The sequence below is a fragment of the Cynocephalus volans genome, chromosome 14, assembly GCF_027409185.1.
Source record: "Cynocephalus volans isolate mCynVol1 chromosome 14, mCynVol1.pri, whole genome shotgun sequence".
Classification (NCBI taxonomy): Eukaryota; Metazoa; Chordata; class Mammalia; order Dermoptera; family Cynocephalidae; genus Cynocephalus; species Cynocephalus volans.
In genome coordinates this window covers 34,541,999-34,557,605 of record NC_084473.1, presented here as the reverse complement: position 1 = coordinate 34,557,605, position 15,607 = coordinate 34,541,999, and the positions used below count along the sequence as shown (strand labels likewise).

Below are 15,607 nucleotides of genomic sequence, written 5' to 3'. Positions count from 1 at the left end.
CAAAGTGGTTTCTCCCAGGAGGATATGAATAGAGTCCTGGCTATATATTACCAGGAAAACACTGGCCAGGTTTAGATCTGAATAAAATAGTGAAAATGATAAAAATATAGTGAGGAATAGGTCATGCATATCCTAAAAATATAGTACATATGAACTATTTCTTATACTAGAAAAGATGTTGCACTAGTTAAGCTTCTCAGATTAACATGGTTGCTAATTACACCAAAGATTCTGTGTTAAGACGTGACTACTGTAGCTTCAGTGCCTGACGACAACAGCAATTAATGTGGCTATCCCTATAAGCTCACCTGATGCAATTTAAAAAATAACATCAACTTGAACCCATGAAGAACTTAGACACGGACTCTGCCGGATATAACGACAGAACAACTGATTCTGGCCAGCTGACTAGATAATCCAATGTGAAAAAAAGTAACAAAATATGAGGGTTTATGTTTCACTGTGCAGAAATATTCTGAGAATATATGTTTGATTAAGTTGAAAAGATGGGAAGACTAAGCAAAAGCAAAATAAAACTAGTTGTCCTGTCAACTTGGACATTTTATATATCAGATTAAATATCTTTTGAAAAAGTAATATATTCTAGTGTTAACTAGGAAAGAGCACTACTTCAGTAATAAAACTAGTAACTTACATTTAAAATCCTGAAAAATTTTCATTATAACATGTTTGTTTCATGACTATAAATTTTCTTGCTAAAGGTCAAATTATCTGAGAAATAAAAAGAAGGTAATAATTCTTCTTACACATGTGCAGTGCTAATCATATAATATTTTTGGATCTTACCTTAATCATAACAGGTTTGATGGGTGGCATTGTGCATATTTCAAAGTATCTTCACCACCCTCATATTTAAAAAATAATTTTATTTGCGTTATTTATCAATAACTGTTCTTCATATTTGTTAAAGACAAAAATGACTTTTCACATTATAATCATTTGAAATTATCTGGTGCAGTGGGACTGTCTCTACTTAGGTATATTCCTTGAGTTTGAGATGTAGGGTTAAGAAAAAAAAAATGGCAGAAAGAAAAAATCTCCTTTCTTTTTCAAAGTCATCTCAGGTACAAGGCATATTGCTTGCATAAATATGTGGTCCATAGAAGGGAATGAATTTAGGAAGCTGGCTGCCAGATGTTCCTGCCTGGATTATTGGGTTTGGCATGCTCCCACGGGGGGCTCCCGTGGAACTGGTCCTGCACAATGACAACACCCAGAGCTGTGTCCTTCCCCCACCAAGTGTACTCTGAGGCACAGCGTCTGTTACCTGTGCACTGTGGGCAGCAGGAGTCCTGGGTGCGTGAGGGGTTCTGGCACAGCAGTGGTGGGCACACCTCAGTCTCACACAGCACCCGGCCGCTGTGGCAGGTGCACTGAGTACAGGAGTCGATGTTCCACGTTTCTCCTTCCACAAAGTACTCTCCTCCAGGGGCGTGGCAGATGGAGGGGGTGCTGAGCTCTGGCTTCTGCACCACAAAGTCATCTGGGGAATGACACAAAATCAAGCCACAAGATATTATTCATCTGAAGCCCTCCAACTCTTGCAGAATCTGGTGCTGTTTGCTTTAAGGGTCAGAAAAGATGAATTGGCTGAAGAGTACCTCACTCTATTCTTATCAAGAGAATAATGAAGAAAATAAAATAAAATATTCCATGCAGAGAAACAGACAATGACACAGAGCTAATCTCAGGAAGTGAAGTTCAAGTGGTTTCAAGTCTGTCAACAGTAATGAGAGAATTCAATAAGATAATTAAATTACAAGGCGGGGAACTCCTACTCTAGAGAGGAGAACAGGGGTCTCTTCGGACATCTCTGAGAATATGTAGCAATTGTCCAGAATAGAGACCTCTAATTTACTGGATGCTATTATTAGATTAAATTATTCTAATTATTATTAGAATAAAGACCTCTCATTTACTAAATCCAATTATTTCCACACTAAGCACTTTACATTTTATTCATTTAATTTCCTCTTTACATCCACCTTGTGAGGTAGGTACAATTATTCTGTTTTATATATGAGGAAACTGAGGGCTCAGAGTATTAAGAGCAGACAAGAAACTAAAAACCCAAGTCTGTGGCTGTTTGGATCATGGACATGCCTCCAGATTAAACAAAACTTCCAAATGATCTATGCCCTATCCACTTCATTATCTCTGGGATCCTGACTACTTTTATGTTTAGAAACATGCCCTGCTGTTAAGCAGGCCGCACCCCAATCTTAAGCAGCCAGCAAACTGAGCAGGAATGCTCCTGCACAATCAACAGTCTGAAAGCTCTCACCTGAGACTAAACATTTGCTTGGCGATATCATCAATAAGAGAGGCAAATGCTGAGAGGCTGATGAGAACTGTGATTTCTTTCCCCAGAGGAGAGGTGGTCTGGGTCTCTTGGTGAGAGGATAATGATAGAGAGGGAATTTATTGTTGAAAATGTCTGAAGAGGTACTGGGAGTTGCCCTGAAGTTGGGCTGAGGAAATGAGAAGTATGAAGACATAAACCATATTTGTGTAATCCAAATACAACAAGCACTTCAAGAAGGTGTTGACAGTGTTGACTCCTGCTGAGAAACGGTCTGGAGACATCAGGACTAGCTCATGCTTGGAGCTCAGGGGAAGTCGGGCCCCAGGAGAACCACCCTGTCTGTGCAGGGGCTGCTCACAGCTGAAGACCCTTAAGAGGGCTGTTACTTTCAAAGACGTGGTCAGCGCGGGCGTCAACTACACTGAGGAGATAAAGTGGTGTGGACTGATTCCAGTGACTTTTCATATAGCTTTATCTCATGGGGACTAGTAAAGACTGGAACTTCGGCCAAGTGGACATATCATAGAAATCTGACATTAATCAGTACTTACATTCCCCAGCAACCGTTTGAAACTTTCCAGTATAGGAATGGCAGAGAAAAGGTAATTCGAATGAACATTGAGCTGGGACAAGATAATTGACGTGCATTTCTAGAGGTTTACAGGAAAAAAAAAAAAAATTGTTCCGAAGAGCAGCAACGAACTAAGGTTGGGAAAAGGCTCCCTTATTGCTTTCAAGAGGGGTTTAGAGAGGACTGACAATTATTGCCCCTTTAAATGCTGCCATGTAGGGAAGAGGTCAGAAGAAAGAGGACATGTGTGTTCCCAGGTGTCGTATTTTGCTAATCCCTTTGCTATACTATGTGCCTTAAGGCAAGACATGGGAGAGGCCAGAGAGATGAAGAAAGAAAAACTGAAAGGCAGGGAGGGTGAGAAAGAGAGAAAAAATCTGAGAAACAATATCATTTGGGGAATCTTCTATCAGGAGAGTTCAGGGGCTGCTCACTTATCCCAGCAAGATAAACAGGTGACTCTTGAATGGAAGAGGGGAGAAAAACACTCTTTAAAGTAGGAGTCCATGAGCGTAACAGCTCTAGGGTCTCTAGTCAGAATAATCCACATATGGCAATCCACTAAATTAAGGACTCTTGGAAAAATGTACCTCTACACATTCATATATAGGAATGTGTTTTTGTACATGGATATCTAGATATTCACACACCAACAATAACATGTCAATAACTTTGTGTGTGTGTGTGTGTATAAATACTTTCCATATCTCTGTAACAGAGAAAAATACTTCTGGTTCCACTGACTTTCAGATCTTAGCTTAATTATCTATTCTTAATCATGTCTTTGCATTTCTACCAGTCTGAGTCTTAGAATCCTTCACCAAGGAAGGATTTGTTCAGCAGAGACCCAGGTGCAAATCCATACTCTACACACTCACACCTATAAATAAAGCATGGGTCTTCATGGGAACAAATGATTTTTCCTTTCCTGAAAAGTCAACACTGAGTTCTATCTCATTAAATTGCCCATTCACCTTCTAGTGCAGTAGACACCAGTGGTTTTCACATCTAACTAGCAAAATCTAAAAAAAAGAAAGAGCTTTGATACAGAGCGCATCTAACTGAACTATGGGGAAACAAAACAAGCCATCACTTTTGCATTGCGATCTGGTCCTTTACAGGGGTGTTGGAGCTGCCTGTCACTTTGATGCTATGGTTATGGAGGCGTGCACAATCTCAGACATGAAGGGGACTTGGAGTGTCCCCCTCTCCCATCCCTTGCCATGGCAGTCGAGGCAGGGGCAGCTTGGCCAGCATGAGCCACCTTCCCTCCCAGGCTAGACCTGCTGTGCCGAGCCTCAGGACCCTGACTGTACCCTTTGCATAGGCGAAGTCAGTCACACGGAGATAGAGGACCAGGAATAACCAGAGGAAAGGAATCATAACTCCAAAATCTGACAGCACATTTAAACTTTAAAACAAATCCGACGTGAGAATCAGGAACCTTTACTTTCTCCCTGGCCTTCCAGCTGACACACAATTTTACTTTGAGTTAAGAGACTTAATCTTTCTGTGTCTGTTTTCCAAATGAAGAACTGCCTAAATGTATTTTTCCCTCATAGAGGGAGAAATAATAGATATGAGACTGCATTGAGCTCTTTGGATAAAAGGCACTAGATGAGGTATTATGGTAATAATTACTGTCATTGACAACCATAATTAAGACATCCATGAATTACAAATCTGTTCTGTTCTTCTAGTAACTTGAGTGATTACCATCATTATGATCTCAAATGGTTTGGATGTGTGGTCATTCTAAATTCCTCAAGTGTCACATGCCCATTAATTTAAAAAAGAGCATTAGCCACAGATTTCAATAATTCTCTCCCTCTCATATATAACTTTATATGTGATAAACTTTTATGGAATAAAACCAGCACCAATCTCCTCAAATCAACAAAGACATCCTGCCTTAATACACCATCAGTAAAATAGAGAGCTGGAATTTAAGTACGTAAGCCCACAAACCTTTACAAAAATGTAGTTCAGAGACCAATATAATTGAGTAAGCCATTCAAAAACAAGGAGAACAGTTTCCAGAGCTTTAGAATTTTCTCTAGTCTGCAGTTAATCATTTCTAGGGCCCGAATGATTCTGTGGCTGTTGCTGACAAAAACCACAGAGAGCTGAAAAGCCTTGTGGGGCCATCCCCTGTGTTCTCTCCAGAGTTCCCGGGGCATCTGAGGCCCCTTGAGGCAGAAGTCATTTGCTCATGGAGCATGCAAGACGGCAGCAGCTTTTACCTGCACATGACGGGCAGCACTGTCCAGGGTGAATGGTGGGGTTGCCACAAGCAGGCACTGGGCAGGTGATCAGGGCACACATTTCCCGTCCATTGTGACAGTAGCATTCCCGGCACCCATCATGCCAGCTTTCCTCATTTTTATGATGATGGCCATCCATGGACAGACATGTGCCTGACAGGACGGGTGGCCCGGCTGAAGCAGGGACCTCTGGACAGACAGAAGGCAGCCTGGTAAAGCAGCAGCTACTGCACAGGAGAAACAGCCTGCAATGTCCTTACATGGTATGAAACCCAGCCACCAGAAATCATGTCAACAAAGGACAGGTTAGGGACACGGGAAAGGCTCATGAAAAGCATTTAAGTTAATACGCTCTCAATTTTGAAAAAAGAAAAAAAGACATAGAAAAAAGCCTGTGAATACATCCCTCTCCTATTGGTAGTATTACAGCTGATTCTTTACTCCTTTCACCCCACTTTTTCATATTTTATATAATAAACAAGCACTGATTTTGTGATGGATGTTATGCATATGTTTAATATATGTAGAATATTCACTCTAGAAGCTTCATCCAACAGGGAAATCCTGGGCTTTGCAACTAATAGATTTTTGTTCAGCAAAACAATTGTACCGGTGACTAGATTTTTATTTACTCTGATCCCTTAAAAACACCATGAAAGCAACAACTGTCCAATTATGAGGAAAACATAGAACAGTTTAGGGATCTTTTATTGCTTAATCTGTGGATCACACTGACAACTCTGACATACTGGATGGGTGGTGGGGCTGGAGCCAGGGCAAGGGTCAGGGTGCACGCTCAATGAGCTCAGGAAAGTCCCTGGAGCAGGAAGTCTCAGGCAACAGAGATACCTAGGATTCATGCTCATACACAGCTACAGACTGGCAGGTGCTTATTCAGCCAAAGTCTAAGTTCTCATGAAAAACTCTGTTACCAGGAAATACATGAGCAGACTTTTTATCTACACTTACCCTCAAGAGCTTTGAAATGGGGATCTTTACTCTATCAACTATATAGGTTCTACTCCTAAACAGGAGGGGATCCTATGGGGGTTGAGATAAATGTGTTTTAGGAGTTCCTGACACAAGCAAAGGTGAAGAGCTACGAAGTGATTAATTTGGCCAGTGTGCTTGTCCATCACATGCTTACTTTAAATTCTATTCTGAGCTTTTATTTCATTAAGATGAAAGAAAAAGGGAGTCTTGTGGGATGGTCCCATTGAAAGTGACACTTGTGTCAGAGTTGGCAGCAATTACTTAAACCATTTCATTTACACGGTGCCCTTCTGCTGTCTTGGTGCCCCTGGCTGCACTGAGAGGTAAGGATGCTGTACTCACACTTACCTCTGCACTTGCAGAGAAGACAGCCATGACTGTCCTGCTGGAAACCCAAGGGGCAGATTTTACTGCATGGGAGCTCTGGACACTTCTTACAGCGACAGATGTCACAGCCGTGCTTATTCTTCCTGGGTAATTAAAATTTTGTCAGAGGTCAGAAAATCAAAAAGTCTCAAATGATGCCCAAGTGCTCAGACCAAGGGTCAATGAAATGATATTGCCATTAAGCAAAATGACCTAACTTTTCCTCTCAAAGACTCCTGGAGTGATGTGTAATTAGCTCCCTGTGGCCATGACCGCCACCCACCCATGACCAAGGTTGAGAACTGCCCAAGGACTTATGTGCTTCTGGGATATGGCTGTCAGAAGCCTAGTGACATGACTGTTGATTGAATCAGGAAAAGGGGTACCACAATACACAAAGATGAACGTGCAACTCCATAAATAGGAAGGTGAAGGATATATTATTGGTCAATGTTGGAGACAAACATTAGGAGCAAAATTCCTTTTGTTAGAGCCACAGGCTTCCTCACCTGACCACATTTTTTAATCAATTCCAGACACTAGTAAACATTTTAAAAAGATATCTACTGAGACTTATAGAAGACAGAAGGAGAACTTAAGGATCAATAATCCTGGAAATACTACATAAATACTGATAGGGAATAAAAGTCTTCAGAGTCTGACAGCCAGTGTCCAGTAATTACTTCTTGAGGTCTAGTTAGGAAAGAATATCAGTTTTTAAATTCTCCATCCGTGGGGTGTGACCTAAGCATGTGGGGTAAAGGAAAAAGGCTGAATGTTTTCTTCCTTTAATAACCTAGAGTGCCCAAATTTTGGGCTGATCAGAAAGATCACACTAAATAAATATGTGTTTATAATAAAAAATCACAGTAGTTTAAGTGGAGATTTTCTGGACAAAAAATTCTTACCAACAATTCCTTATTTTCTCTAAAAGGAGGATGACTCTGACTGTTAGAAAAGGAGCTCACCCACCCCCTTTTCCTTCTGCTCCCCAGCTGCAGGAATGAGGACTCTTGGGCTCAGCAGCTGCTCTGCAGACTCTGCTCTGCCCAGCTTCCTGGGCCTCACAGAAGGAAGAGTTACTCTTTTTTACCTTCATGTTTCATCCCAAGCAACACTAAGTGGCCAACAGTGGTGCTCGACTAAAATAAATTCCTGTTCTTTCTTATCCTGAACAAGTGAAGGGGCTCAAAAAGAAGAAAGCCCTGTGGGAAAACCCCCAACGAGTGACAGTTGTCCAAGTGACAAAGTACATTTTGCTAGGTGAAATGAGAACCGACCACTAGGGTCTACTTATTTATTTCAACATAATGAGAACAATAAATTAAATGAATTATTCATACTCATGTCTTATACTGTGTCATTTTCAAGATCTACCAAGACTTTGACTGATTTGCTTGTGCATTTATTTGTCTGCCCAACCATCCATCCATCTATCCTTGAACCCACCCCTTCTGTAAGCACTTGCTGCACACATACAGTAATGGTTCACTGAGCAGGTAGATACAAGGGCAACAATGGCTGCCTTCATCCTACCACTCTCGTAAGGTGGCGGGCCAAGATTTCTCTTTTGGAAGCTGTCCTCAAAACACATGTTATGGTCAGTACAATAATAATACTCAGTTATCCATGGTGGTCAACTGGGTCCTCCCTGAATATACTTACCGGCAGAAATACAAAGGGAAATCTACAATCCTCTAAAAGATTCCCCTTCAAGGTGAGGGTTGGATTTAAATGCACCCTCGATTCTGAGCAACCATAACATTGTAGCAAGTGGCTGTAGCTACCATCGTAATAATGATCCTTTATTTTACATTAGTAGTTAAGCTAAGAAATAACTCCTCTTTTATTGGTATCATATTTATATTTTAGGGTTAAGGACAATGATGATTTATTAGTTTATTTGGGAATTTTTAAGAATAATGTTCCCAATTTAATTATCCAACTAAAATTAGAAATAAGATTCCCCCACTAAACTAGAATTTTCAAAAGGAAGAATAAAAAAGATGACTGAAAGAAGACAGGCAAAAGGTGATGGATGTACGCCCCTTATAAATACCAGCACTACATAAACACATCAAATTGGAAAGGCAGAAAGATTGAAATGGAAGAAAGCAAAGGAAAGAATGATAAAGCAAGATTCTTAAAGGTGATTTTTAAAGGGACCAACTTGATATAAAGGCAGAAATAGGTGTTAAGAAAGGCACTAAAGAAACAAATGTGATATGTCTATTGCCCCCCTGGAAAAATATAGATTTTCATGGAGTTTGACTCAATAAAGAATATTGTAAAATATAAGTCAGGGTCCTCGTCTCCAAGGGAATTCATAAGATCTACTGCTCCAGAAAGAAAAAATACTACGAAATGTTGACTAGCTCCAAGATAAGATATCTAGGCGTACCAGGTAAGGATGCTCTGTACTGTGGATGACTGACTGTCAACCGCTCTGAAAGGATGGATTAAATAAATGATCACAAAATAGTCCCTCAGGCAGTTGTGAGAAGTGGAAGCACTTACAACACCGGGACCCCATGACAATTCCATCTCCCATTCCCCTGCGCAGTGTCCAGAGGACCTCACTATGTGGAAGTCTAGCAAAACAGGCCCAGAGGATGATCTCCACAAAAGAATAAGAGTAAAACCTTGATTCTTATCTTTAAAGACACAATCCTTTCTCTGCTTTCTGAATCACCTAACAAAACAGATTATTTTGGACTGAGTACATCACTGATTCATTCAAAAACACACATAAAACAGCCAGTGAAACAGGTATGAACATTTCATCATGCTACACTTAACAAGAGGTTTTCTCAATTAAGCAATACGTACAGGTATCCAAGCGGACAATACTTGTCACAGATTATGGGTCTGCACTTCTTGGGCCGTGGGCGACACTGACAGATCTCACAGTTGTGGGCATCAGTTAGGTAACCGAAGGGACAGTCCAAAGTGCAGCCTTGTTTAAGGCCCACGCACAGCTCCTCCCCTGTGAAGACACACAGACAGCATGTTTTTTCCAAAGATGAACAGACCAGAACATGCTGAGTCTCCAATGCCTTCCCCAAATCCTCCAATCTTCCACAGATTTAAGTTTCTCAGATCTACCATAGCATCAGTCATAGTTAAAAAGTATAGATGGTGCTGTTTCACGGTTATCACAGCATGACTGTGTTTTGGTAGGAATATATAAAATAAAGTTAAACTTTGAAAAATAGATTTCTGAAGTGTGCTCAAACCTGGTAGGTTTCGAGTGAAGAGTAGGCTGGTAACTATTAATTATTAATTATTATGCACACTAAGTGCATTTTTTCACGTTTTAATTAGTCACCTCAAACCACTGATGACACTTATGTTAATATGTAGGAATTAGAAACTTACTCTCCAAGTTTCATTATATACAAGTATTTTATCTCTACTGCATGCCTGTGATAATGCATATTCTTAAATGTTCACATAATATTTACTCTAATGTGTGTTAGATGGTATCGTACTTGTATAGCACTGCATATCGTATGCAAGCATAAGGGATTTCTTACCGTTCCCTTAAAAAAAAGTACATATCTTACAGCATGATATAAAGTGAAATACTGTACTCAGAGCTCCATTTAGGTATTTTTTCCTATAAGCTGACAAATATCTGGGTATTTGGATATACTTAATAGACTAAAAATGTAGGTGTCAAAGACATATCCATATTAGTGTTGAACTAACCACTATGTGAATTGTTCAAACTGTCCCGTTAGCAGAATCTGCAGTTATGTTTAATTATCCCCTGTTATAATATTATTTTAGAAGGAAAAAAAAGGAAAGAAGCAACAGTGACTGGCAAAAGAAAGTACTAGAGATACTAGCTTCTAAAATGGTTTTAAAAGGTGATATAAAACTTAGAGAAATAGAGGGAACAAAAACGTTAAGGGAACAGAAGTATGCTTGATATAAATGAAGTAGATTGAGACCTGTTTGAGTTAAATACACAATTTGAAAGACAATCAAATTTAAAGAAGGGGAGTTGATACAGTGATGGCAAAAGTACGACAACATTTCAATGTTGTTCTGGTATGATGGGAAGTAAAGACTACTATTGTTGGAAAATAAATGAATTTTTATTTTATCTGAACATCCTTTAAGTGTAAATTTGCAATAATGCATAAGTCACTAGGAAAAACGGAACACATCTGTCCCCTCCACACACACATCTTATAATCTAAAATTAAACCTTAAGTACAATTAATAGGTGAAATGGGTCCACGTTCTACATAAATATTTTAAGATAGCATCTTTCGTAAATTTTAGCTGGCAATGCTTGCATATTTTATTTGCAATTTTTTAATAAGGAAAATGTGATTTACAGTATAATTTCCTACTCTGCCATTATAATAAACCTTTCATTACACATATTTAATATAACCTTGTGGGTCTGTATCACACTGTGAAGCAACTGATTACTAATCTGCATCCTTAAAAGAGAAATTTTAAAGGGTTCATTTAAAAATTTGTAATTATATGACTTGAAAGTTCATTGCTTTCCACCTCCCATTTTTAAGGGAATGATGAAGGAGGGAGAAGACTTTCATAGCCACATTTCTTCTCTGACACAGAGATCTAAGTTGTGAACCCATTTTTCTATTACAAGAATTTTAAAGTCACAATAGCAAATGGATTATGGTGGGAAATAGATGGATTAAAACCACTCCTAGAGCTTCCCAGAGTCAGCATCCTTGCAGATTAAATTTCTTGAAACTTTGGAGTCCAAGCACCTTTATGCTTTTATTTTTCTGGTCCTGTAATAAGGAAGTTTGTCCACAGACCCTGATCTAGAATGTTCTTCACTCACCCTTAAGGAAAACTGATGTATCGCCATTCAAGTTTAAACAGTTTGATAAAAATTCCTCTGCTTTGCAATGGAAGAGAATTCCAAATAAAGGCTGCCATGTTTAGACAAAAATACAGGTCATTCACCAGGAAGCAGACTGGCTCTAGGAGCGGGATGCTCCAGTGCTTCCCTGACCTGGGACCACTCACCTGCATGCTACCATCTGACCTGTCGCAATTCTGTAGCCCGACAGAAATGAGCTCTAGGACCAGGCCCTGTTTTCTTTGTGTGCAGTCTAGGGGCTGTCACAGTACTTGGCATGGAGTGGGTGTTCAACAAATTCTTGCTGAACAAATACATCAATCAACGTTCTTGCTACTTATTCCTCCACCCTCATCAAGACTACTGCATTTAATAGAGAAATACTGGTATGAAAAATACTTATTCTGATAGTATTGAAAATTCCCAAAGTACTGACATTTGCTAAACATATCACAATATCATTTTCTAGTTCAGAAATAGAGAACTCTAAAGAGTGGAAGGTAGCCCTATATCCATGTATATCAACTATGGACTTTTCTTAAGAGAAATGAACCACCAAGGCAAACATTTAAATGAAGAGCAGAACAGACAGTTTAGAAAAACCTTATTCAGGGCCGACCCTGTGGCACACTCGGGAGAGTGCGGCGCTCAGCGACACTCCCACCGCGGGTTTGGATCCTATATAGGAATGGCCAGTGCACTCACTGGCTGAGTGCCGGTCACGAAAAAGGCAAAAAAAAAAAAAAAAACCTTATTTATAAAAGGGTGGGTTTTTTTTGTTTTTTTTTTTTAAGTTTGTTTGAAAAGCTTTATATCACTCAAGGCAACTGTGGGAAAAAAGATGGCTTTATGTTCATAATTTTTCAGCATTATGAATTTACTGTGATCTAAAAACACTTCCTAATCCATGGGGGAAAATTACTAGTGAAGAGAGAGTGATAGAAAATGGCAAAGTATAGGGACTGTACATTATGGCCGGTCGATATGAACTATGTAGTAAACTCTCTATTCATTCTGGAAAAAAAGAGATGTTTGCTCCTAGGGCCAAGATGAGGCATAATTGTAGAGAGCCTCATTCATTCTTTACTGTAAGTGAATACCAAATAACTTCCACAGAGAATGTAACATGGATGGTGCCCTCTAGAGTTGTGCTGCACATTTCTTTGCTGCAATACTTCAAACTCTGGAATACTGGCAATTTCTGCCAAACTGTTATCAGTTAAGGATGGCCATGAAGTTCCTGAGACTCTTAAATAACGAAATGCAGCATTGCAAATGGTGGTCCCAATCTTGACCCTGATAGATGTTAGTTCAGAATTACAATGAAATGAAAATCAGGAGCCTGCCTCCCTATATTTAATGCTGCAACCTTCTTGGGATGCTTGGTTCAGTTACGTATTTCATGAAAAATATGAAGGCTCTTCTCTCCCTGCTACCATTAGTTTTATATGTCTGCATCAGTTTCTTGATAAAAGTGTTATTAATTCCTAGAATTAAAAAAAAGTTAAAACTGGAAGAGAAGTTACAAATAACCTGGTCAAATCCACTTGATTTAAAGATGTGAATAATAAGATGCCAAAAGACTGACATCAGTCATTTAATTCATACAAATATCATTTAATACATAGAATTTATACAATAAGCATAAGTGTATTTTGTCTGTTTGACAAAGTTTTTTGGCAGAAAAAGTAATGTTATTAACAGCATGTACCAATACAGTGTCAGGTTATTAGTAGCTTATATAAATGATTTTAGTTTTATTTATTTATTTTGGCAGCTGGCCAGTATGGAGATACAAACCCTTGACTTTGGTGTTAAAATGATTTTAGTTTTAATTGTTGCTGCTATCATACTTTCTTAAACATTTTCTACCACATTTCTTTTCTTTATTCTAAACATGTCTTTGAGAAACTGAGTCAAGGAAAATTTAAATTCTCTGTACGCTCTTGATGCATCACTTTGCCTGGCAGTGTTACAAGAATGTTACTTGCTGCAGGTTAAAATAGCAAAGATACAATATGTTCAAACAAAAGAATCCTTTGTCATATACTTTCCACATACAACTGAAGGGCATGTTCCTACAGCGTTTTGATTTCAATCCTAAAGTGACTGTCTATGAGTTAGATTAGGTCGTAATATCATTACAACATATTAGCATATTACCAACATTGCCGATATATTACCAATATCAGTCATTTTCTTTGTCTCTGCATCCTTATATTGCTTAGTACATAGTAGGCAGTCAATAAATGTTAGGTGAATGACAGAATGAGTGAATGAGCAAACAATAAATCAATGAAGAGAGGAGAAATATTTAGTTGGTGCTGGTCTTATTTTAAGAAATTTTAATGCCAATGGAAACTAGGTCTAATCCCTAAGAGAAAAGTTATGGACTACTGGATATAAAAAGGTTTTGATGGGATACAGAAAAATAACATAAGGGAGTATTTTGGACAAGATAAATATGTATCAAGAAGCTGCAATGGGAAAAAGATAAAATTACGCCATGCTCGACTACAAGGAACTTCCTTTTTTTTTTTTTTTTTAAACCAAGAAGAAAGAATATTTGAGGGTTAAAATAAAAAAGTACAGAGAAAGTTGTTGGCGCTAGTGCATTAGAGGACAGAAAGAACTGGAGGCAGGTTGGTGTAAGAACCAAGGAGGGAAAGCTGGAGGCATTCCATGTCGGCTAGTTTGGGCTGACTCAGAATAGGATGTTTTAACACAGCTATCGTGCAGAGTAAACAATTACCATGTCAAGCAATGAAGCTAGCTTTGTATTCATTCATTTATTTAGTCCTCAAAACAACCCATCAGTTAGGTATTATTATCTGCCTTTTACAGATGAGGACACAGAGGCAACTTGTCTTGATCACCCAGATGCAGGTCAGTCTGACGCTAGGGCCTGAGAGGAGAGCTGTGTACAATGACAGAATCTGACAACCCAGTATCTGGCAATTTGGTGTGATCTGACTCAACTCCCAAAGGTACGGCTTCCAAAGTAGACAAATAATCAGGGTTGCTAAGAGGAATGGGAGAGGAAAGAGCAGAATGCTATATGCCTAGATTCTGTATGATATAAACAACCTGACAAATTCCAATGGGTGTTTAATGTTTTTAGGTTTAGGGTGGCAGTGAGCAAGGTGGTAAGATTAACCCAGGTCAAGAATCTCAGTGTGATGAGATGAATATATGACAGAATGACGAAACCTCAGAGGGAAACTCTCAGTTAAGACTGATGTCCAGCAGCATCCCTGATCCTGAAGGTTTCCTGCTCATTCACTCAGCCAAAGTCTACTGAGCACCAAGCTCCAAGCACAGAGATGGGCAGTTACTTCCCTGCTCTGGTCTGAGCGTAAGCCTGGGTTCTTCTGAAGGACCAAAGCTTCCTCTTAACAGGATTTACTTGGGTAAGTTACAGCATTTGACATAAAATGGTGGTATTTTGTTAGTGTTTCAGCTACAGACGATTTTTTTTCCTTAGGGCAAGTCTTGCATTTTCCTCATCCTTGTGACTTAACACCTAGAACTCAGCGGGTGCTCTCTTTGTATAAAGTGAAGAGAGAAAAGGGGGAAGAGAAAAACAATAAAGACTAGACATCTCTACAAACAGGTGAAATATGCAAATAATGAAAGGCTAATAATGATTTATATGTAAAAATAAATCACTGACACAACATGCAACTGTCTCCTGTACATTTTTTCTTAAGTGTGAATGACACGAAGGTGCACTGCAGGTAGTACGCACGGATGCTCCTTTTACAAAGCCAGAACTCAACACCAACTCAAAGACAGGGTAGAGGAGGATCTTTCCAAGTCTCCAATTGCAAAAAGCCAGGGATGTTTTGACTTGCTTCAATGACAGTTTTTTTTTTTTGGACTTAACAATGAAAGGTTCCTCCTGAAGTGACAGGAATCTTATGTAAGCATGACCAGGTGGCCAAAATTTCCTCACAGCAGAGCCCAGGTGAAGGTGGTAAATGAGGTGACTGGGCACAATGAAATATGTATTTTTAGACTTATAAAAAGTTCAGAAAAAAAATGTAGGGATGATGCCACATTAAGAAAGTATATGTAGCCCAAGAGCATTAGAGGAATGAAATTTAAACTCTTTATGACTCAGTTATGAATCGTCTTGGTGTTAAAAAGACACGGTTAGCCATTTGAGTGAACAGGTGTGGGCTTTCAAGGCAACTCTCTAGTGAACGTGGCTTTCCAAAGGGAGGTACAAA

At 39.2% G+C, this 15,607-nt stretch overlaps 1 protein-coding gene across 5 annotated transcripts in view; it reads right to left on the bottom strand.

The window, feature by feature from the left end:
- The window catches only part of CRIM1 (cysteine rich transmembrane BMP regulator 1), a 183,577-nt gene that overhangs the window by 33,617 nt on the left and 134,353 nt on the right, over nt 1–15,607 (bottom strand). For all 5 annotated transcript variants that reach the window (XM_063078184.1, XM_063078185.1, XM_063078186.1 and 2 more), the window contains 4 exons: nt 9,350–9,506; nt 6,503–6,624; nt 5,141–5,350; nt 1,289–1,504 (listed from right to left, as the gene is read on the bottom strand). In XM_063078184.1, the coding sequence (XP_062934254.1) occupies nt 1,289–1,504; nt 5,141–5,350; nt 6,503–6,624; nt 9,350–9,506 (705 nt within the window). The remainder of the gene's footprint in view (nt 1–1,288; nt 1,505–5,140; nt 5,351–6,502; nt 6,625–9,349; nt 9,507–15,607) is intronic.